The sequence below is a fragment of the Lontra canadensis genome, unplaced genomic scaffold, assembly GCF_010015895.1.
Source record: "Lontra canadensis isolate GAN:19392208 unplaced genomic scaffold, GSC_riverotter_1.0 scaffold55, whole genome shotgun sequence".
Taxonomy (NCBI): Eukaryota; Metazoa; Chordata; class Mammalia; order Carnivora; family Mustelidae; genus Lontra; species Lontra canadensis.
Window position 1 is genome coordinate 7,141,109 of NW_022631049.1, and position 26,005 is coordinate 7,167,113.

The window sequence follows — 26,005 nt, forward strand, 5'->3', positions numbered from 1 at the left end:
TGTTAAATACCTAGAAAGATGCTGCTAAAACACTGGCGAACTACAGGGCACATGGGCGGTGTAGTTGGTTGGGGGTCCAATTCTTGCTTTTGGTTCAGATCACAATCTCGGGGTTGTGAGATGGAGCCCCACATCAAACTTCTCGCTGAGCACAGTCTACATGAGATTCTCTCTCCCTCCCTCTGCCCCTCCCACTTCTGCTAGCACTCTTTCATTCTTTCTCTCCAAAATAAATAAACAAATCTTTAAAACATTGGTGACCTAGGTTGAAACATATACCACCAAAAATATAAAATACATTAAATTTATATATTAATTCATTAAACTTCAAAAACAATAAGGTGACTTTTAATAAAAGGACAGATCAAATAAAACCCAAAACTATTCACAAAGAGTAAAAACAAGGGGCATCTGGGTGGCTCAGTCAGTTACGCAAATCAGGCTGTGATCCTGCGATCTTGGGATAAAGCCCTGCATCTGGCTCCCTGCTCAGTGGGGAGTCTGTCCCTCTCCCTTTCCCCCTGCCCCTCTCCCTGCTTGTATGCTCTCTTATTCTCTCTCAAATAAATAAATAAAATCTTTAAAAAAGAGTAAAAACTAAATTATAAATGAAAAAGATACTATAAAAATATATATTATGTACATAATATATGAAACACACATATATAAAAACAAATTATAGGTAAATATATTATGTACATACACATAGATACATATGAAAACAAATTATAGGTAACATTATTTTCTTTTTTTTTAAGATTTTATTTATTTATTTGACAGAGAGATCACAAGTAGGCAGAGAAGCAGGCAGAGAGAGAGGAGGAAGCAGGCTCCCTGACAAGCAGAGAGCCCGATGCGGGACTCGATCCCAGGACCCTGAGATCATGACCTGAGCCGAAGGCAGAGGCTTAACCCACTGAGCCACCCAGGCGCCCCAGTAACATTATTTTCTCTAACAGACTTCAAATCTCAACTTAAATACCTCCAGAGGCCCTACCTGGTATCAGTGACCCAACCAACACTCAGTCACTAACTTCATAATATTCTTCTCAATTTATAAACACACAGTTGTTTAGTTTGCCTGCTTTATTATCTATCTCCATGCAATCCTATACTACTATACTAAATACTGAAAGCCTTATGAAGGCAAGGTTCATAGCTATTTTACTCATTTTGTACCTAGTGACTAATATGTATAACACAGCGCTTGCACACAGAAAGTACTCAATATGTATTTAACTAAATTAAAAAACAAACAGTAAATAAACAAATTATAAAGCTATCAATCAAAATGATCTACTCTTCTCTAACCAAGGCTAGATATTCTCTAAGTACTTAATAAATTTCTGTTGAACAAATGAATAGATGAATTTATAATTATTCACTTGCCTAACTGTCCATATTTCCATATTTCCATCAGTAAATAATTATAGCAATTATTGAAATAATACTTAAAGTCTTCTTTGTATACTGAATCAGTCAAACAATAACAATTACATTTTTAGGACTTTTTTTCGAATCTCAACCTCCTTGTCCACAGTAGGATCTTCAAAGAGTTGTACCCTGAAGTTGCTCTTTCTAAGTGGAGTGCCACATTCAGGACAGTTTCCAGCTCCTCTCATAAACAGTAAATCCACACAGCTTTCACATCTGTAAGGAGAAAATACGAGGTAACCTTTAAGCCAATACTTAAATCCAGAACAATTTTGTATATACTTTACCATTGTGGTTGTTTTGGTGGTTTTTTGTTTGGGTGTGTTTTTCTGGCAGGGGAGCAGAGACAGGAAAATTAATCATTGCTACATAAAATTCTCACACACAAAAAAACTTTTAGAAAGTATTTATTTACATTTGGAGCTTATTTTTTAAATACAGGTATCCAAATGATGCCAGTTCCATTTTACAAATTAAACAAATTTGCAAATTAAAACAACTGAGTTGGGGGCTAGGCAGATTCAGAGGTAGCAGGATAGGGAAAAGTCAAAGGGGCATGTAAAAGAATGGTCTGTGGTCACCTCCATTCTCAGTCCAGCAACACTATTAGATCTAGGCAAGAAAGGCCTCTACCAAAGGCCTCTACCAAAGAAAGGTTACACTTTAAAGCCCTCGGCAGACTACAATCACTAAAACAAAGACCTTTTTTTCTCTTTCAGCCTTATAAGGAAGTTTTTTTTTGTCTTGAGGTTTTTGGGGGGTTTTTTTGGAAAGTACAGTAAGCAACTGAACAAACAGGAATTACAAGGGAGAGGTGCTAGCTGAAAGAGGACTCCCTACCCCTGCCCCGCCCCAGGCCAAAGGAGAAGGAACTGATGGTACCCCAGTATCTACAGATAAAGGAAAAAAATCACCACTGCTTCTGCTCTGAGAAATCATAGAAGGAATGGTCCCTTATGAAAGTTTTAATCAGTTAAAGTTGGCTGCCCCAAATCCACCAGAAGAACCGCATTCCCTCCTTTCTTCTTGGGAAGTACAATTTGGGAAAGAGTATAGAATTTCCTGAAGTCTTAAGTTGGAAAAACAAGGACCTAGAGAGGTTAGCTTCTCTATACTGGATTCCTAGAGATCTATCAGGATCAGTTCACACTGTTTTTGATGGGTCCACACCACTCAACCATCCTTGCCCTGTCCCAAGATATCCATGCTACTAATCAGACTAAAAAGTAGAAAGCCTGGCTAAAAGAAAATAACAGTTCCTTCAGCCTCTGGGTCTTGAGGTTGCAGCCCTGGGAAGTAAGTGGACAGCATGGGAACTCAAGACTATGCCAAGGGTGTAGCTTAATTCTTAACTAATATTTAAACATTTTGATATACAGTCCTCTAGTTGTAATCTTGCCCAACTCCACACACATGAGCGCTACAAGAGTCCTAATCACTGTTTTCTTAGCATTGTTTGAATTTTTTTTTTAAGATTTTATTTATTCATTCACTCACTCATTCATTCATTCGTTCATGAGAAACAGAGAGAGGTGCTGAGGGAGAAGCAGGCTTTCCACAGAGCAGTGAGCCCAAGAAACTTGATCCCAGGACCCCAGCCAGGATCATGACCTGAGCCAAAGGCAGATGCTTAACCAACTGAGCCACCCAGGTGCCCTGAAATTATTTATTGATGTGCTGATTTTCTGTAACCTTTATGAAGATGGAGGATGTATTTACACTGCATGAGAGCAAGAATCTGGCCTATCTGTTCTCTATCCCCAGTGCCTGACAGATAAGTACTGAAAAAACTATACATAATTTAAAAATGAATATAAGAGGTGAAAAGAGAAAATCTAATGAATAAGGGGACACAAGGAAATAAGAATTTTTAAGGTTGGCTATTAGTAAAATAATAACATTTACCTTTGCATGTTTCTATCTTAACAGTGCCACCAAATATTAGAAAGGAAAAAAAAAAATCCTAAGAGAACACAGATCACAGTTGTCATTATCAAGATCAACAAAACCCCAGAAAATTCACTTCAGGATTCAGAAGATTGGGAATGGTGCATTTCCCCTAATCTTTGTGGTTAGAGAAAATGAAATCTAATTATAGAAGTTGAAAATGAGCATACTTTAAAACTATACTGACTAAAAATGCCTGCATGGCTCAGTCAGTTGAACCTGTTTCAAGTCAGGTCATGATCTCAAGGTCATGGGATTGAGCCCCAGGCTGGGCATTGCACTGAGCCAGAGTCAGCTTGGGATTCTCTCTCTCCTCTCCCTCTGTTCCTTCCACTCCTGCTGTCTCTTCAAAATAAATAAATCTTTTTAAAAATAAATAAATAAAACTACACTGATTAAAGATATTTATAAGCAGGGAGCCACCAAAAATACTCAAAAATATCAAACCACAAATAGTATTCTATATTTCAAGGTCTTGGAGAGTAGACTCAGTTAATAACTCATTTAACAAGACAATACAGGGGCACCTGGGTGACTCAGTCAGTTAAGCTGAGATCATGACCTCCAGGTCCTGGGATCAAGCTTCCTGCTCAGCAGGGAGTCTGCTTCTCTCTCTCTTCTCTCTCCCTGCTCTCCCCACTACTCATTCTCTCTCTCTCTCTCTCTCTCTCTTTCTCAAATAAATAAATAAAATCTTTAAAAAAAATTTTTTTAAAAACAAGGTAATACAGAACACTAAGATATTTCTAAAAGTTATACTGTATACTAGATATATTATTTGTTTACAAATCAGTTCTTTATCTTTACTTTTTTAAAAATCTACTTTAAATCATAAGGATTTCAACAGTATTTAAGAATTTTTAAAATAATTTATTTTCCTATACAACTTTCTCCCTTTCTGATTTAACTGCTATAAGAACAAATAACTATTTTCTTGAGCTCAAATATATAAGCACACAGAGAAAAAAACTTAAAGCTCTACTTTATTCTATTCTCTATCTCACTTCCCACAACTAACATACTACTTTTAGAGTTTATATGACCAATTTTTCTACATATTTATAAAATATATATTTATAAAGTACTTACACAAAGATTAGTTATATAAAAAAGAACAAAAGAAAAAGTTAATAATTGCTAATTCACTGCATCTGGCAACAGAGCAACCAAAACAGCAGCATATGGACAATCTCTGGCCTCCAAGAGTGCAACAAAGTTTTTCATACAAAATCTGATATTTTCCAGAGCACAGGAAAATTTGCTGGAAAAGCCGAAATCCTTAGTCATTACCCACTCTCAAAGATATCATTATGGTTTCCTCTTGTTTTTAAAAAAACAGAATGGTGCCCACCTTCTTCTCATTCTAAACAACGTATTTTTAGATTTTGTTCTCTTATATGAAGATTTAACTGCTTATATTCCTTTCTCAAGATTTTTTAACTGACTTACTTGCTTTTCTTTTTCAAAAGGAATTATTACTTCATGCAGAATTTCAATGCCTATTAAAATAGATTAGCTGACTTAAAAAAAGGTAAATAATTATACATTTTGTATTTAAAGACTGTCTCTGAAGTCATCTAGTTTTATCAGGACTTTCCATTCTTCTTTCACTCACTGGCTTCCTGAAACAACTCAAAACAGAAGTCTGTGGTCTTGGGGTACTCAGTTTAGAGTCTGCCTTCAGTTCAGGTCATGATCCCAGAGTCCTAGGATAGAGCCCCACATGGGGCTCCTTGCCTTCTCCCTCTGCCAGCCCCACTAGTCCCACCTCCTCATGTGCATGCACTCTCTCTCAAAAAATAAATTAAATTAAAAGAAGTTTATGGTCTTGAAAGATAAACAAGTAATAACTCCTGTTAAAGAAAAAATTTTCCCTATAATAAATTATTCCATAAACTCATGTGTACTGAACTCTATAGGGTAGGAGCTATTTATTAATTAAGGTAATTTTTTCTCTCAAAATATGCTACCTAAATTTTCTAAGACTGGTAAGTAACTTTTTTGTAACCTAAGTTTACATTGATATGTATCACTTTATACCTAAAAGGGAATTCATAATCTATCTACTCCAAAGCTTAAGGACAAAAACTACTACAACATAGTGTTTCAAGATACCAAACAAAGAATTCATCCATAAAAATAGAAGGGATGGCCTGGAACTGCAAGTGTTAAAACATTATAAAACATTATAAATTTCCCCTCATAGACTTTGGGGAATAAAATTTACTCTCAAAATTAAAAAGAAAGAAATTATGTAAACCCATTTTTTCCCACTGTCTTAGAACTCAAAATTAATAACTATTCGATCTTCTGTTGGATATTACCATTTAGCATGACAATTTACAACTAAAAAGCAAATAATACAATGCACAAATTCAAATATTGTGTTTAAGCCCATTTTGAGCCAGAAAAATAGAGCTATATACAGGGAAAAAGGAAAGAGCTAGTAATTTAGTATAGCTGTGCCAAGAAAACATGAGCACCCACCCCCCCGCAGCAAAAAGTGGATTTGTATCCTCCTCACAGACAGCAAGGACCATGGAATACATCTAATTTCCCTTTTGGCCCTCGTGTCCGTAAACTCCTAACCCAAATTTAAATGCTTTCTTGAACAACACTGTATATATATATTTTATAGAAAAAGGATGGAAAAGTATGAAAGAAGTTAGATAACATGTATTAGGGATCTTTATGATTTTCTTTATCCTACAGATGAGGTCACAAAGTCAAATAACTGACTTACAATCATATAACTAGCAAGAAGTGACCAGGGTCTGCTTCACATTCCACATTTTCTCTTTCAATCTTATCCTTACTCAAAACTTTTACAATAACCTAAGTAACAATCCCCAGTGTCTACCTCCAGCCCAAATATCTCTCCTGAGTTCCTATTAGACACTGCCTACTGAACAATTCCTCTTTGATATCCCACGGGTACATTTTTTTATTTAGAAAAAAGTTACCTCAAACTCAATATATCCAAAACCAGTATCTTCCACTCTATTAAGGATACAAAGAAAATAACACAAACTTTGTGCATAAGGGTTCATAATATAGTGATCGAAATAGAAAGAAAAAATAAAATTCTATAATAAAGATATACTCTGAATACTATTATAAGCTCTCAGCCAATAAGCAATAGCTCAACAAATTATACTGCACACTCTAGGCCAGCAAGCATTAACACATCACACTCCAAATGCTCCAAGCCAATGACTGTTCCAAATGCCCTATCCTGAGAGGAGTATTTCATAAAATATGTGGACTTTACTCTTCTGAACCCATTCCTGTTGCCACTGATGAACAGTTTTGACCTAGAATAGCCAAAACGTGTGTGGAGGTTATAGTATTGGATGCTGAGATCCAAGTTTTGCAGAGACTCAATGCCCCTTCAAATCTGTTGACGAAACAGAGTGAAGGTCAGTTAGAAATTAAAAGCAAAGTCCTCTAGCTAACTTTATGAAGGGCCTAAGAAATAATACTGTACATTGGGAGACCTGATGAACAATTATATTAATAGTAAAGGAACACAACATGACCACCAGGAACATTCAGAGCTTTAGAGAATTTAAAGAAAACGAACTAGTATACCAAACCAGGAACTATCTTTATAGGGACCATAACTTTAAGTCTACCTTGGGAAAGCTAAGGGCAAATTCAGTCAGTACTACGAATATCCAGAAAAGCAGGTCCTACACTAAGTAAGACATGCCCTTTACTTTCACAATGATTCAAAGGAACTAATTAAAAATTTACCTAAGTAGGCCAAAGAATATTAATATTATCTGAAAAGCTATCAACAGGTTCCTCCATTTTCCAACTATACATCTATGGGAGGCCATATCATCTCCATGTATTTCAACGGAAATAACATGTAACAATATAGATCACTACAGAAGTAAATATCACAATCTAGCTGTTTTCTCTTAACCTTAAAGGAATTTGCAAAAATGTAAAAAATGCTATCCCAAAATTTTTGTTTTAGAAAATGTACTTTAAAAAAGATTTATATTAATAGGTAATATGTTCATAATTTTTGATGAGTAAATATTTTCAAATTTTCTCAATTTTAATGTCCAATATGGTAAATAATAACATATGATATTTATAAATAAAAGCTCTCAGGGAGTCCTTAGTAATTAAGGTACTGAGACCAAAATGAGAACCAAGTCATATGTGATCAATAAAGCTTTATTTATCAAGAAATACAATGACAACTTGATTGTGAAGAGGGAGGTATAGAAATGAACCACTTTGAAATACACCAGTGCACTCTAGTCTTCTCAATAAGGCCAGCTCTCAGGTGAAATTACTTAACCAAAGCCTAACCAGTTGAGGTATTATCAGAGCCTAACTAAACTGGGAGAAGGTAGCCAATTCTAGCCATCGAGTACACCTAACTAGGAGGGAGAAAAAACCACTTTGAGACACTTGTGAACTGCACAGTCCAGAAGCACAGGCTCACTAAAATCCTGAAATCCAATCACAATATAGACCACTGCCCTCCCCACAATACCTCACCACAACATTACTAAAAGCCTACTTAGAAAGATTCCTTTTACACTATATATCACATCTAGCTATCAAGAAAAACTTACAAGCCATACCAAAAGGCGAAAGAACACAACTGGAAGACACAGAGCAAATTCAGAACAGACATGACAGGGGTGCTAGAACTATCAAACTAGAAACATAAGGCAACTATAACTAATATGTTAAGGGTTCTAACAAATGAAGTAGACAAGATGCAAGAACAGGTGAGCAATGTAAACAGGGATGCAGAATGATTCTGATGGCCTTATTAGTAGACTGGACACAGCTGAGGAAATAATCCTTGAGCAAAAAAATATACGAAAAGAATCCTCGAAAACTGAAAACCAGAGAAAAAGACTGAACGAAGAGAATATCCAAGGACTACAGAATTACAAAAAGTGTAAGATATGTGCAACTGGAATAGCACAAGGAGAAAAAAGGCAAAGAAATATTTGAAACAACTGAAAATTTCTACTGTATTAACAATAGACACCAAACCATAGATCCAAAAAGCTCAGAGAACACCAAGGAAGATAAATACCAAAAAAAAAAACAAAACAAAACAAAAAAACTCCAGGCAGATCATTACCAAATTACAGAAAATTAGAGACAAAGAAAAAAATGATGAAAGACAGAGGAGGAAAAAACACCTCACTTATAAAAGAACAAAGATAAGAATTACATTCAACTTGGGCGCCTGGGTGGCTCAGTGAGTTAAAGGCTCTGCCTTTGGCTCAGGTCATGATCCCATGGTCGTGGGATAGAGTCCCGTATTGGGCTCTCTGCTCATCAGGGAGCCTGCTTCCTCCTCTCTCTCTCTGCCTGCCTCTCTGCCTACTTATAATCTCTATCAAATAAATAAATAAAATCTTAAAAAAAAAAGTGCTTTAGAGGAAGAAAAATAATGGGTCAGAAACTCAGATCTACGTAAGTAAAAGAAGAGCACTCAAGAAGAAATAAAACAAGGTAAAATAGTAACTTCATTATTCTTAATCTAACAAATAATATTTAGTTCAAAATAAAAACAGCAACAACATATTTGATATGTAAGCTTACATATATACATTATGTACATACACATATATATGTGTCAATGTATGATTATATATAAGTGTAATGAACAATAGCAATAATATGAAAAAACTGGAATTATTTTGTTATTACAAGACTCTCACACTACTGTCCAGTAGTATAGTGTTATGTGAAAGCAGATTTGGATTATTGCAAACTCTAGGGCAGCTACTATCAAAAGTTAAAAAAAAAAAAAAAGTAAAACTGATATGCTAAGGAAGAGAAAATGGAATCACATAAAATACTCATTCAGAACCACAACAGGCAGAGGCTGGGAAGATGGTGGAGTAAGAGGACCCTAAGGTCACCTCTTCCCATGAATACAACTAAGTAACACTCATATCAACATAAATAATCCAGAAAACAACCCTAAGACTGGCAGAACAAACTCCACAACTAAAGGTAGAGAAGAGGCCACAGCAAAGAGGATAGGAAGGACAGAGACATGATGGGGAGCCAAAATGACTACTGACATCTGGGGTTGGAAGGCGCTGCCCACAGAAAGAAAAGTGAGAAACAGACTGTCACATCAGGGAACCTGCACCAGGAAGACAAAGTCCCGTAATATTTGGTTTTGAAAACAACAGGAGCCAACTTTCATATGTCCTTTTCTATTTTTAAGTTTTATTTATTTCTTTTAGTAGTCTGTATACCCAACATGGGCCTCAAACTCAAGACCCCAAGATCAGGAGTCTCATGTTCTTCCAACTGAGCCAGCCAGGTGCCCCAACTGAGTTCTTAAAATCACAGGGACTTAAAACCTGAAATTTCAAAAATTAGCAAGCTTGGTTCTGGGACAGACCAGAGGGAACAGCAAATTGAGTTGCCACCCTGAAAAAGACAGCACAACAAAGAGCTCATGGAGATATGGTATAGAATCAGCAGTTTGAAAAATGGGTAGCATGGGCGTGCCTGGGTGGCTCAGTGGGTTAAGCCTCTGCCTTCGGCTCAGGTCATGATCTCAGGGTTCTGGGATCGAGCTCCGCATCGGGCTCTCTGCGCAGAGGGGAGCCTGCTTCCCCCTCTCTGTCTGCCTGCCTCTCTGCCTACTTGTGATCTCTGTCAAATAAACAAAATCTTAAAAAAAAAAAAAAAAAAAAAAGGGGGGTGGCATACAGGAGGGAGAGCTATTTACTCATCTCAGAGGTATCCTGGGGGGGTAGGGATCACAGGAAGACCCCAGCCAGGAACAAAGGAGCTATCAAGCACCTTTTCCCTCCACTGCCCCTAAGCATAAACACACAACCACCTACAGGAACAAGTGGGCCAACACTCACTACATAACTTGATTACACCAAGACCAACCCTCTCATGCTTCAGCAGATGGCCCTTTCCAGTCATGCTTCCATCATTCCAAGTACTCTGGGTTCCTCCCCCAGAAGACCTGTGCAAACCTTGCCATCACAACATCTCCCAACCAGCTTTATGGGTCCTCCGTTCTGATGGCCATAGTGGCACACCAGTCCCTACAGAAACCTGAGTTGTACCTTGTTAAAATTGCACACCCCACCTACACAGCTCTTAGTGCCTATGACAGAAGCTGCAGATCTCATTTCACAAGCACATCTGCATACATCAGTGGGTTAAAGCCTCGGCCTTCAGCTCAGGTCATGATCCCAAGGTACTGGGATCAAGCCCCACATCTGGCTCTCTGCTCAGCAGGAAGCCTGCTTCCCTTCCTCTCTCTCTACCTGCCTCTTTGCCTACTTGTGATCTCTGTCAAATAAACAAATAAAAATCTTTAAAAAAAAAACCTAAAAAAAAAAAAAACTGATGCCACAGGGTACAAAATCAATGCACAGACGTCAGTTGCATTTCTATACACTAACAATGAGACAGAAGAAAGAGAAATTAAGGAGTCAATCCCACTTACAATTACACATAAAACCATAACATACCTAGGCATAAACCTAACCAAAGAGGCAAAACACTCATGAGAGAAATGGAGGAAGACACAAAGAAATAGAAAAACGTTCCATGCTCATGAATTGAAGAACAAATACCATTTAAATGTTCATGCTACCTAGAGCAATCTACACATTCAATGCAATCCCTATCAAAATACCATCAACTTTTTTCACAGAGCTGGAACAAATAATCCTAAAATGTGTATGGAACAAGAAAAGACCGTGAATAGCCAAAGGAATGTTAAAAAAGAAAACCAAAACTTGTGGCATCAGAATTCTGGACATCAAGCCCTATTACAAAGCTTGACCACCAAGACAGTATGGTACAGGCACAAAAACAGACACACAGATCAATGGAACAGAAGAGAGAACCCAGAAATGGACCCTCAACTCCATGGTCAACTAATCTTTAACAAAGCAGGAAAGGTTATCCAGTGGAAAAAAAGACAGTCTCTTCAACAAATGGTATTGGGGAAACTGGACAGTCACATGCAGAAGAAAGAAACTGGACCATTTCCTTATACATAAAAACAGACTCAAAATGGATGAAAGACCTAAATGTGAGACAGGAATCTATCAAAATCCTAGAGGAAAACACAGGCATCAACCTCTGTGACCTCAGCTAGAGCAATTTCTGGCTAGACACTTCTCCAAAGACAAGGAAAACAAAGGCAAAAAAATGAACTACTGGGACTTCAAGATAAAAAGCTTTTGCACAGCAAAGGAAACAGTTGACAAAACCAAGACAGTTGACAGAATAGGAGAAGATATTTGCAAATGACACATCAGATAATGGGCTAATATCAAGATCTATAAAGAACTTATCAAACTCAACACCCAAAGAACAAATAATCCACTCAAGAAATGGGCAGAACACATGAACAGACATTTCTGCAAAGAAGACATCCAAATGACCAAAAGACACATGAAAAAATGCTCAATGTCACTCAACATCAGGGAAATACAAATCAAAACCTCAATAAGATACCACCTTACACCAGTCAGAATGGCTAAAATTAACAAGTCACGAAACGACAGATGTTGGGGAGGATACAGAGAAAGGGGAAACCCCTTACACTGTTGGTAGAAATGCAAGCTGGTGCAGCCACTCTGGAAAACAGTATGGAGGTTCCTCAAAAAGTTGAAAATAGAGCTAACCTACAACCCAACAATTGCACTACTGGATATTTACCCTACCCCAACGACACAAACGTAGTGATCTGAAGGGGCACGTGCACCCAAATGTTTATAGCAGCAATGTCCACAATAGCCAAACTATGGAAAGAGCCCAGATATCCTTTGACAGATTAATAAAGAACTCTATGTGTGTGTGTGTGTGTGTGTGTGTGTGTGTGTGTGTGTGTAATGGAATACCACTCAGCCATCAAAAATATGAAATCTTGCCATTTGCAACGACATGAATGGAACTAAAGGATATAACGCTAAGCAAAATAAGTCAATCAGAGAAAGACTATCATATGATATCACTCATATGTGGGTTTTAAGAAATAATATATAGGGGAAAAAAGGGAAAAATAAAACAAAATCAGAGAGGGAGACAAACCGTAAGACTCTCAATCACAGGAAACAAACCAAGGGTAGCTGGGGGTGGGGGAGAGTGGGGGATGGGATAACTGGGTAATGGACATTAAGGAGGGCCCGTGATATACTGAGCTCTGTGCATTATGTAAGATGAATAAATCACTGAACTCTACCTCTGAAACAATACATTATATGTTAATTAATGATTATGTTAATTAATTATATATTAATTAACTGAATTTAAATTTTAAAAATACTGTGGACCTGTAAAAAAATAAATAAATTTTTTAAAATTAAAAACAAAAGAGATTGTCAGAGTAGATAAAAAAACAAGGCCAAACTATATGTTATCTACAAGAAACCCACTTTAAAAAGAAAGACACTTTAAAAGTAAACAAATGGAGAAAAATATACTGTGCTAACACTAATCAAAAGAAAGCAGGAGTAATTTCAGACACAGGAGACTTCAGGGTAAGTAGTTATCAGGAATAAAGCAAGGCATTACATAATAATAATATGGTCAATGTTCTAAGAAGACAACAATCTTTAATGTGAACGCACCTAACAACAAAGTGTCAAAATGTGAGGCAAAAACTGACAAAACTGCAAAGAGAAATAAATGGATTCACAATTATATTTGAGACTTTCACACTCTTCTGTCAAAAACGGACAGATCCAGAAAGTCAGTAAGGAAATAAAGCATACTCTTACCACACAGCAATTATGCTCCTTGGTACTTACCCCCAAAGGAGGTAGAAACTTATGTCTACACAAAAAATTGCACATGGTGTTAATACCAGCTTTATTCGTAATTGCCAAAACCTGGAAGCTACCCAGATGTCCTTCAGTAGCTGAATGGATACATAAACTGTAGTATATCCAGATGATAAAATATTATTCAGTACTAGAAAGAAAAGAGCTATCAAACCATGAAAAGAATTAAATGCATGTTACTAACTGAAAAAAGTCAATCTGAAAAGCCTACCCAGTATATGATTCCAACTATATGACATTCTAAAATAAGCAAAATTCAAGACAATAAGATCAGGGATTGTGGCTGGCAGCGGGGAGAAAGGGGAACAGAAGATTTTTACAGCAGTAAAAATACTCTATATGGTATTATAATGATGGATATATGTCACTATACTTTTGTCCAAACCCAAAGAATGTACAACAGTAAGAGTGAATCCTAGTGCTCGTTTCAGCAGCACATCTACTAAAATTGGAAAGACAGAAGATTAGCATGGCCCCTATGCAAGGATGACACACAAATTCTTGAAGCAATCCATATTAAAAAAAAAAAAAAAGTGAATCCTAAAGTAAACTATGGTCTCTGGATGATAATGACGTATCAATGTAGGTGCATCCTTGGTTAAAAAAAAAAATATATATATATATAAGTTCTGATAAATGATGTTGATAATGGGTATATAAGAAATCTCTGTACTGCCTTCTCAATTCTTGTTGTAAATGTAAAACTGCTCTAAAAAATTGTCTATAAAGCAATAATAATGTTAACATTTTTGTTTCTGAAAAGCAAAGTACACCAGTGTTTGTTCAACATTTATTAACATTTTCAATTAATCATTTTAAATATCCAATAAACACTAGAGAAACTCAATTAATAAATAACAGACAAGCTTGAGACCTATTCCTCAGATTGTTCTAAAACCCGTATCATATTTTAAATTTGTAAGCGATTTTTACTTTTTGGATAGTAGAGACAATTATTTTTAATTTCACTAATAAAGAAAAAACTCAAGCCTTTTAAAAACCAAATGGCCACCCAATAATCAACTTAATGAAATGAGTTATTATATATAAAAGAACTTAAACCAGTGTCTGGCACATAGTAAATACTCAATTGTTAGCTGTATCTCTACATTTATCAAGTTCTTTCCATCTGACCAAATAATTCCTAAACTGTCCAGACACAATAATATTTTCCACTTACCTTTTTTTTGATAGAGACAGAGAAAGTGCATGCACATGCCCATGTTAGCAGTGGAGAGGCAGGCACAGAGAGAGAGGGAGAAATAATCTTAGCAGGCTCTATGCCCAGCACAGAGCCCAATGCAAATCTCAATCTCACAACCCTGAGATCATGACCTGAGCTGAAATCAGGAGTCACTTAACCAACCCAGGCACCCCTCCACTTATCATTTAAATTTCCAGCAATTTTCAACATCCTGAATTCTCATATTTTTATAAAATTGGTACATATTTCTTCCATTTTCACTGACACCAAGAGCATCTTCTAAAACAAGGATTTATGGGGAAAGTATTTCTCAAAAACCGTTAAAAGTAAAATTAAAACAATTACCTCTAAAAATTTTTTTTTCTTTTCTTTAAATTTTTTTCTTTTCTTTAAATTTTTTTCTTTTTTTTATTAATTTTTTTATTTTTTTATTAACATATAATGTATTATTAGCCCCAGGGGTACAGGTCTGTGAATCGCCAGGTTTACACACTTCACAGCACTCACCATAGCACATACCCTCCCCAATGTCTATAACCCCACCACAGTCTCCCTACCCCCCTTACCCCCGGCAACCTTCAGTTTGTTTTGTGAGATTAAGAGTCTCTTACGGTTTGTCTGAAAAAAAAATTTTAATATTGAATACAAATAAGCATTACTTTTGACAAGTATTCTTGAGTTTTTAGGAGAGGGTAAGTTATCTAACTCCATTAATAAAAGCTACCTTAGTGATTTGTCCAATTATTCAAATATATGTAGCCAACAGAATTTAGACTTTTTTTTTTTTCCATAAAAGGCCTAAACTAAGGATGGAAATATCTAAGTAGTTAGAACTCAGTATGAAGAAGAAAACCTCAGTAAGGTTATGGCTGATGCCTACGTTTACATTATCAAAACTTTGAAGATTTGTTTCTTTCAAAGATACCACAGCTAGGCAAAAAACAAAACAAAACAAACAAAAAAACCCCACTGTTTATTTTCAAGAATTTAAGATAAAATCACCTATTTCTTCACACTTGCTCATTGCTGTTTTGAAATTAATTCCAAAGATAGTCTATATATTAACAATGCCCCTTTTATCTTCAAATATGAAGTATTATTTTTATAACAAAATACAAAATAGCTTTCTGAAATGTTCTTAAGGTGAAGCAAAATTCACTACTCATTCTACATAAAACACCAGTGAGTAATATGCTATCTTATGCAATATTCTTAACCTATTACAACTAATTATACAGATAAAAAATTATAAATTTTATAAATTGTAATGGTACACTTACAAAGTATGTAACAGAAATATTTGTAAAAAATTTACAACCTTAAAAATATTAATTCATTATTTTAAAAATCAAAGTTATATCTACATGCAAAAGACTGAAATTGGACTGCTACCTCACACTATCTAGAGAAATTAACTAAAAATTACCAATGACCTAAATATAATAAACTCTTGGAAGAAAAATTCTAAGAAGAAAATCTAGGAGAAAATCTTCCTGACTTTGGATCTGGCAACAGATTCTTAGATACGACACCAAATGCACGAACAACAAAAGGAAAAAATAAGATATACTGGACTTTGTTAAAATTTAAAAATTTAGGGGAGGCTGGGTAGCTCAGTAGGTTAAAGCCTCTGCCTTCGGCTCAGGTCATGATCTCAGGTCATGGGATCAAGCCCTGCATCAGGCTCTCTGCTCAGTGGGGAGCCTGCTTCCTCCTCTCTCTCACCTGCCTCTCTGCCTACTTGTGATCTGTCTGTCAAATAAATACATTTTTTTTAAAAATCTTTTTTAAAAATTTTTAAAATTTAGTGCATCAAAGAAATTATCAAAAAAGTGAAAAGACAACCTACAGAATGGGAAAAATACCTGCTTATCATATATATAGTTTCTAAGTGTCTAATATTCAGAACATATAAAGAACTATTATAGCTCAACAACCCAATTAAAAAATGGACAAAGAGGGGCGCCTGGGTGGCTCAGTGGGTTAAGCCGCTGCCTTCAGCTCAGGTCATGATCTCAGGGTCCTGGGATCGAGTCCCGCATCGGGCTCTCTGCTCTGCAGGGAGCCTGCTTCCCTCTCTCTCTCTCTCTCTCTGCCTGCCTCTCCATCTACTTGTGATCTCTCTCTGTCAAATAAATAAATAAAATCTTTAAAAAAAAAAAATGGACAAAGATGTGAACAAAATTTCTCCAAAACAGATATATACAACAAATGCCCAACAAAAATATGAAAAGATTCTGGACATCATCAGACATCAGGGAAATGCAAATTAAAATGACAATGCAATGTCACTTCATATCCACTAGGACGGCTATTCAAAAAGAAGAGAGAAAAAAAAAAGAAAAGAACAGTAACAAGCATTGCTGAGGATGCACCTTCTCCTATTATAAGAATTGTTTAATCACTATATAGAGAAACTGGAACCCTCATACATTGCTGGTAGGAACGAAAAATGGTTCAGATGCCGTGGAAACATTTTGATGGTTCCTCAAAAAGTTAAATATAGAATTACCATATGTCCTAGCAATTCCACTCCTAGGTATATACTCAGAAGGACTGAAAATAGGTACTCAAACAAATGCATACAGAATCATGTTTGTGGAAGCACTACTGACAAAGGAGGACAGAAGCCAGATGTCCACCAACATATGAACAGAGAAACAAATTGTGGTATATACATACAATGGAACTATCCAACCATAAAAAAGAATGAAGTACTGATAAATGCTACAACTTGGATGAACCCTGAAACCATTATGCCACATGAAAAGAGGCAGACACAAAAGGTTGCCTATTATATGATCCCATTTACATAAAGTATCCAGAATAGGTAAATCCATAGAGACGAAAAACAGATTATTGGTTACCAGGTACTGGGGATGAGGGGAAAATGGGGAGTAACTGCTTTATGGGTACAGGGTTTTCTTTTATAGTGATGAAATGTTTCAGAAGTAGACAGAGGTGGTGGTTGCACAACTTTTTAAATGTACAAAATGCCACTGAACTGCTCACTTTAGAATGGTTAATGTTATACAATATGAATTTCACATCAATAAAAAAAAAACTTAGAAACTAAAGTTATATATTCTTAGTATAAGGTCAAGTTTATGTATTCATTTATCATTTTCAACAAAGAATGAAAAACCTGGATTCTTATTCTAACATTAGCTTGCTGCAGGAATGGCGGGGGAGGGGCATCTTTTGTTTGCCTCTCCAGTTAAAAAGGGACACCTTCTCCTATTATAAACTAATAAAATTATGAATTTCCCAGTCACACAATTTGGATGAGTTTGACCTCACTCCTAAATCAAGAAGTGATCACTGACTGGCTTAACCCAAGCAGTGAATGTGTTCCTCTTTAACAGTATGGTTGGTTGAAGATAAGCAAGCAACCCAATATGCCCCTATGAGATATGAGGAGAAAAAAGCAGGGGAAAAAAACTTCCCCATCATTCCTTTTTTCTTTTTAATTTTAATTCCAGTAAAGTTAACATATAATGTTATATTAGTTTCAGGGGTACAATATAGTGATTAAACAATTCTATATATTACCCAGTGTTCATCAAGTGTACTCTTAATCCCCTTCACATACTGCACCATCGCCTATCCACCTCCTCTCTGGTAACCATCTGTTTGTTCTCTATAATTAAGAGTCTGCTTTTTGGTTTCTCTCTCTTTCTTTCCTTTGTTCATTTGTTTTGGTTCTTAAATTCCTCATATAAGTGAAATCATATAGTATTTATCTTTCTCTGACTAACTTTGCTTATAATCCAGCATTATACTCTCCAGCCCTATCCATGTTGTTGCAAATGCCAAGATTCATTCCGTTTTATGTCTGAGTAACATTCATGTGTACGTGCACTGGCGGCTGCTTCTTTATCCATTCATCTATCTATGGGCACTTGGGCTGCTTCCACAAATTGGCTATTGTAAATAATACTGCAATAAACACAGGGGTGCGTGTATCCTTTTAAATTAGTACTTTCTTTTTCTTTGGGTTCCTGCCATTCCCTCTAAGCCTATAAGAGAAAGCAACTATTTTGTTTACCTCGATGCAAACTTAGAAAGACGGCACTGTGAAGAGAAAACAGAAGCCAAGATATAAAATGAAGACAAAATAATGGTTACATTATTGAGCTGGATCAAGCCTTATCTACAGCTGTACTTTTCAGTAATAGGTCAATAAATTTTTAAGATCATCTGAGTTGAGTTTCCTATTATTTACAAACAAAAGCATCTAAAATTATATACTACCTAAATGACCTTTCAAAAACAAACTGTCTTCAATTACCTTACCCGCAAAAGCAATAATCTCTAAATTAACTCTCTCCCAAAAATGTTATTCAAATGAGAGACATATGTGAAAAATACCTACATGCCCTAAGATTAAGCCACTTATGTTTTCTTATTCTAGAATGCATTTCCTTAAATGATAAATCCAGCATTTACCACATAAAAGTTAGTTTTCTTACAAAGATAATTCCTTTACTCTAGAATCTATTTCTTTAAAAAGGTAAAGCTATGACTAGCCACATAAAAGTCACTTATCAAAGACACAACGATATAATTAGATCTGCACTGGCAATCAGAAAACCTAGGTTGCCGTTCCAGCTCTGTCTCTTATCATACAGGGAATTTTGAGGAAGTCAAATAAATATGCATTTATAAAATATTAAAGGTTTCTTCTAAGTTCGATAATTCTAGATACCTTGAGTTGTTACAAAGGTTGTTAATTTTTCTTTTTCCAAATAGGAATACATACATTTTCTTTCAATGTAACTGATGATTATCAGTAACTTTTCCCTACCACCTATAATTACGAACTTTATATATGGTACAGACTTTACTTAAAACTTTAATTCCATCAAGTGTAACATACGATATTGTATTATAGGGATGTGATATATAAGGTTCTATGACAGAGGAAAAAGATATTTCGTTAAGAACTTTTTTTTTTAAGAACTTTGTTTCTTGGGGTGCCTGGGTGGCTCAGTCATTAAGCGTCTGCCCTCAGCTCAGGTCAGATCCCAGGGTCCTGGGACAGAGCCCGTGTCAGGCTCCCTGCTCAGCGGGAAGCCTGATTCTCCCTTTCATACTCCTGCCTCCCTCTCTCCCTGTCTCTTCCTATCAAATAAATAAATAAAATCTTAAAAAAAAAAAAAACTATGTTTCTTAGTCTTAAATTTCTCATACTAAAAATAAAAGCATTAGCTATGCTGATAATACATTCTTTTCCATTTGTACCAACATAACGATATGTAAGTTATTAAAACAAAGTATAAGAATATGATACTACTTTGAATGCATACAACTTTTCTTCCAGAAAGCTTAAAAGTCTATACAAAGACCATGATTCAAAAATAAAGGCTAAACTAGATTTTCCCATTTCTATAGGCGGTAAAACAAATGACTTGTCAAAGGTTATAATTTTAGGCACTTGGGTGCCTCTTGAGTTTGACCCAGGTCATGATCTCAGGGTCTTGCTATCCAGCCCTGTGTCAGGCTCCTCAGTCAGCGCAGTGCACTTGAGGATTCTTTCCCTCTCCCTCTACCCCTCGGCCCTCTCACTCACTCACTCAGTGGCTCATGAACCTCTCTCACTCTCTCTCCCAAATAAATAAATAGATCTTTTTTCAAAAGGTCATAATTTAAGAGCAGGCCAGAAATACGTCTCACCTAATTCCTAAGCTTATCTTTCTACTAATGAAATGCTCCAGATCTAGCTAAGCCCCACCACACCCAAACCAGGATATCTCACAATGCTATCAGTGGCACTAGAATATACAAACCATCAGATACTACTTAACATGAAAACTCTTAGATCAATTTGACAAGGTTTATGTTACTCTATGCCAAGTCTAAGGGTCAAACTGAATTCACTACCAGACCCTTATCTACAAACATGTACTAGGCAGTTATTATATGCAGTGGTTCTACCTAAAACATAAAGTCACATTATAAAGAAGTATAAGATTTGATCACTATCTTCAGGTATATATTAGGTAGTAGGGCAAGAGGACACGCCCATAATACAATAGTACAAATCTGTGTCTAAGTGTAAAATAACAGATTCACTCCTTGTGCAACTGAGAAGGAAGGCACGGTTAAGTACACAGATTCTGGGAGCTATTCTGCCTCCTTTTCTTTAGTCATTTGCTAGGCCTGCAACCCTAGACAAATTATTAACCCTCACTGTGCCTCAATTTCCTTGTGAAAAAGAAAAATAATACCTTCCAGGGACTGGGATTGATGGGGAGGGGTATGGATGATCCAGACTCACAGAACTAGTAAGATTTATACCCATTAATGCAGATAAAAATGTTAGAACTATACCAGGCATAGTACACTCTCAATATATATTAGCTATTAAAACTAGTACTTAATGCAAGGAATGACCAATAAGGACCAAATGCCAGTATCACAGTTTACCAAGGGGAAAGGACTCAGGAAACAGGCTGAAAAGACACAAGAATTGAAAAATCCGATGGCTCTGAAGTACAAAAGAAGGATGACATTCCAGCCAGAAACCACAGCAAAAACAAAGGTATCAATACTCACAATTTAAACACAGCTCAATAAAGAGAACACTTTAAGGGGGGAAAAAAAAAGAGTTCATGTAAGCATGCAAGGCAGGCTCTTACTCTTTCCCACCAAAGTACTCTCAAATGGCAGAGAAAAATGTATATCCTGGAAGACTGGAGACAGAGTCTCAAATGGTCTCCCACTAAGTCAACATTTCTTCAAATTACATACATATTTTGTCTTAAAAATTTAGAAATGTTCAATTTGTCCCCATAATATAATCCTATTTATTTTCATTGGAAAAAAAAAAAAAAACCTTAAATGATTACTAGTAATTTAATTACTCAAAATTTTTTTCATATTCTTTAGGTAAAATTGATTTCCCAAAAAGATGTCTAGATTCATGTACCAATAATATACCAGCACACTTCAAGAATCAAATATACTTTAGTTAAAGAAACAGAGAGGATGCCCTCCCCACTCCCAAAAATTCCGTGTATACCTGGGAATCTGCATAGGAAAGAATAGTATTACAAATCAATGTAGAAAGGAATGATGACTCAATAAATTGTTGGGACACCACTGACTTGCTAGATGAAAGGGGTGGGGGACTAGATCCCTCTCTCTTACACTGTACACAGAAAGAAATTCTGTATGAATAAATAATCTAAACATGAAAGTGAAAACTCACTTTCAAGAGAATATTATGACATCAAAGCAGAATTCCCTAAAAGTGACTAAAAAACTTTAACATATACAAAGGAGACCAATAAATTTCATTTTATCAAAATTAAAAACCTCTGTTATGGGGAGAAAGACACAATACTACTGAAAGACTCACCACAGCTGAGGAAGTTACTTTTTTCATCACACATTAAAGATAATATTCAGACTATATGAACAGGTTCCATAAATCAATAACACAAAAAATGCTACAGAAAAATGGATGGATTATATGAACAGGCAAATTATACCATACAAATGCACTTGCTTCTTAGATAAGTTTCCTAGCTGGAAACAGCTCTTTAGGATTCTATTTATTTTATTTCCATGAGAAACTTCCTAGAGAAAGGGACAAATTGCAGCCCCAGTGCTGCCATTGATTTCCTGGCCAAAACTGATCTTCATCATCCCACTCTAATTTCCCCTCACTAACCAACAGCACCTCTGCTGATCAAGATGACCCAGGCCCTTACTCTTAAGGGATCTGAACCCCTATTTACTATTCTCTGTTTAAGCTGTGTCTGCTGTACTTACACATTAACTATAATAATGGAATTGGGAACACCAAGAGACACCCCAGTGAATCCCTTGAATGCCATACATATTCTACCCTATCCTCATTATGATGATGATCACAATCCATTACTCGTGCCAGAATGATGACTCCTTTTCTTCCCTGTTGTCCTCTGAACCCAAGGATCCAAAATAACCAGACAACAGGTATGGTATAAAGACTAATAGAGGGGCACCTGGGTGGCTCAGTTAAGCGGCTGCCTTGGGCTCAGATTAAGATCTCAAGGTTGTGAGATCAAGCCCAATGTCAGGCTCCACACTCAGGGGAGTCTCCTTGAGATTCTCTCTCTCTCCCTCTTCCTCTGCCCTTCCCCCTCTATGTGCTGGCTCACACATGTGCTCTCCCTCTCTCTCAAATAAATACATCTTTAAAAAAAAAAAAGATTTGCAGTCAAATATAGATCACTGAAAGTGTCTGGGCAGAATGAGAATAAAGCAGAAAATGGGCTGAAAAATGAATAAGGACCCTATAAACAAGTCAAAACAGACCCAGTACCATCAGTTTACGTTCAGAAAAGACCTTGAAGCCTGTGTGCAATCCTTGGACTACTGCCAAAAAATGAACTCTCAGATTTCTTTGGTATAGTCCCACACCAAGCCCACTAAACTCAGCAGACTAGGCACAACCATCTAACCATTTGTATGGAGAAAGGGAACCTGGGTGGCTCACTTAAGTGTCTGCCTTCATCTCAGGTCACGATCCTGGGGTCCTGAGATCGAGCCCTGCACCTGGCTCCCTGCTCAGCGGGGAGTCTGCTTCTCCCCTTCCTTCTGCCACTCCCCCTACTTGTGCTCGCTCTCTCAAATAAAATCTTTTAAAAATAAATAAACAAATAATAAACGTATACAGAAAACACATGACATTAAATCAAATATTTTCATTTGGATCATCTGGACTCCACCAAAAAAATTACATAAACAAAAAGTATCTCTAACCAAATTGACATACCTACCACCAAAAACATAATCTTGTATGCATTAGTGTCAGAATGGGATTATATAGAGAATGAACACATATCTTACCTAAAAAGCTAATTCCCAAAGCTAAATAAGCGCACACACACACTTACTCAATTACCCAAATTAATTTTTTTAAGCACTATGCAATCCCTTAAACTATCTCAAATGCAGTATACCTTTTTTTCCTGTCATGATCACACTCACTCTATTCTCATGTCCTCCACAGAATGGTGACTAAGATCCACAGTAGTTCCAATATGTATTCATATTGTCCACACACTTCAACCAGTGCCATACTAGTTGTGAATCACACCATCTTGACCCTCACTTACGGACTCCCCTAACAGTATCAACTCCTCTTTCTCCCAAATATAGTTTTCTATATCTGGCTTATGATCTTCCTGTTAACCACCATTCCTATCATCATTTTTGGCAACTTGAACATCCTCATAAATGAGCCAGCCATTATTATAGGCACCTAATTCCTAGACTTCTTTAACCTCAACGATCTCTTGTTCCATCCCACTTATGTCACCCAACCTAATACCTTCAACCCTCAATCTTGTCATTATCAATAGACATATCTCTGAATTCTTTATTTCTAGCATCCACTCTCCCAACACTTCTTCCACTCCTTTCGGATGACTTGTATTAAGTACCATCACTCTATCCTTTGACCCCAAGAAGACTTCCCATCCACTAGCCCTACTACTCTTCCATTCATCACCCCACCCGCTTCAAGGTTCAAACCTACATAAATTTACATTCCAGGATCGAGTATTATAACCAATCCTTTGCAAATTCACTAAACTCACATGTGACTCTCTCCACTCTCTGTGACTGAACCCAACTATCCACTAGTCCATGCCTATATCTGAGCTTTTGAATTTTGCTGGAGAAAACATCTCATAACCTTATGGACTGAATTCACTTTAAAAATTATCACCATGGGGCACCTGGGTGGCTCAGTGGGTTAAAGCCTCTGCCTTCGGCTCAGGTCATGATCTCAGGGTCTGGGGATCGAGCCCCGCATCAGGCTCTCTGCTCAGCGGGAGCCTGCTTCCCCCTCTCTCTCTGCCTGCCTTTCTGCCTACTTGTGATCTCTCTCTCTGTCAAATAAACAAATAAAATCTTTAAAAAAAAATTATCACCACAGATCTCAAATGAGCATTCAACATCACCAGACAGTCCTTCCACACTTTCCAAATATATTCATTTTCCCAATCTCTGAGAAAACGATTTCATACTTTCTCTTCTCTCCTCAGACTTCCAACATTTCTTATTCTCACCTCAATCATAGCTGGTGACCTAGCCTCATATTATATTAATATGGGATGTAATCAGACAAAACTCATCTCATTTCTGAACACCAATTCCATCTGCTTCTTTAACCATATTAACTGTATTCCTTTATATTAAAATGAAAAAAGCATCCCTGCTCTTATCTAGAGCCAACCTCTCCCCTCCACTTGCACTCTGCATCTCACTTTTTAATCTCTACTCAAATACTTCAGTTCTGCAACTTTCTCTTTTCTCCCTCATTATGACTTTCTTCCTCTCCTGAATCAACCCAATTCTCACTTGCCTCTTTCCCAAAATTTATTCTCTACAGAACAGCCAGAATATTCTCTTTAAATTAGAAATTGGCTCATTTCATTCATTCCCTGTTCATGATCCAATGGCACCTCACGTTAAATAGCATAAAATTCAGTTACAAGAGGCCTGAAAGACCTACATAACATGACCCCTACCTAACTCTTCAGCTTCAAGTCCTATCAATCTACTTTTGTCTTTCTTCTTCCTGCCCTTCCAACATGCCACAGTAATTCAAGTTTTAGGACAACTGCACTTGTGTTCTCTACCAAAAACTCTCTTCTTCCCAATCTTCCTATGGTTATCACCTTTCATTACTCAAGTCTCAAACCAAAAGCCATCTGTTCAGAAAGGCTCTTATTGAAAAACTGTCCCTATTCCTATCTAAGGCTAAGTCCTCCACTTGTGCCATAAAATAGCCACAATTCTTGTTAGAAACTGATCTCTCCATCCTAAAAGATCTTATCCTGCCTGACCTTGTCTATCAGATATGTCTCTTTACAGACACATTCTTTACCTCCAAAACCTGGCAAAGATATAAAAAACAGATTTTCAAACTACTGATAAGAGGGTAGACTGTACAACTTCTATGGAGAACTGTTTGGCACTTCCTAGTAAAATAAAACATACACATGCCTTATGACCTAATAATTCTAATCAAGTTATATCCTAGAGAAATCCTAACCATGTGCACACAGCAGACATGTACAAAAATGTTATGGAAATATATTTCCTACAGCAAAAATAAATTTGGAAACAACCCATATTTCCATTAACAGAATGGAATAAATAAAATGAGATATAGCATATTCATGCAGTGGAACACTTACAGCACTGGAAATGAGCAAATTATAACAATATATATCAACATGGACGAATCTCAAAATTACAACTCAAAAACAATGCTAAATAAACAAACTTGAAAAAGAACAGATACATAAACTGTAACCCTTGTACACTGCTAGTAGGACATAAAAATGTATAGTTACTATGGAAAGCAGTATGGGGACTCCTCAAAAAATTAAAAATTAACAGATGATGTAGCAATCCCACTTCTGGATATATATATCCAAAAGAACTGAAATCCAAATCTCAAAGAGATAACCAGACTACCACGTTCATTGTAGTATGAGTCACAATAACCAAATATGGAAACAACCTAATGTCTACCAATGATTGAATGGATAAACAAAATGTAGTATATATAAGGGAACTCAGCCTT

At 36.4% G+C, this 26,005-nt stretch overlaps 1 protein-coding gene and 1 non-coding gene across 2 annotated transcripts in view; one reads left to right on the forward strand and one right to left on the reverse strand.

Moving 5' to 3' along the window:
• MNAT1 (MNAT1 component of CDK activating kinase) overlaps positions 1 to 26,005 on the reverse strand; it is a 203,417-nt gene that overhangs the window by 143,581 nt on the left and 33,831 nt on the right. The window contains exon 2 of the mRNA XM_032875259.1: positions 1,498 to 1,650. Coding sequence (XP_032731150.1) covers positions 1,498 to 1,650 — 153 coding nt within the window. The remainder of the gene's footprint in view (positions 1 to 1,497; positions 1,651 to 26,005) is intronic.
• Positions 13,627 to 13,729, forward strand: LOC116878143. Its single transcript, XR_004384776.1, has one exon. It is a non-coding gene; the product is annotated as a U6 spliceosomal RNA (small nuclear RNA).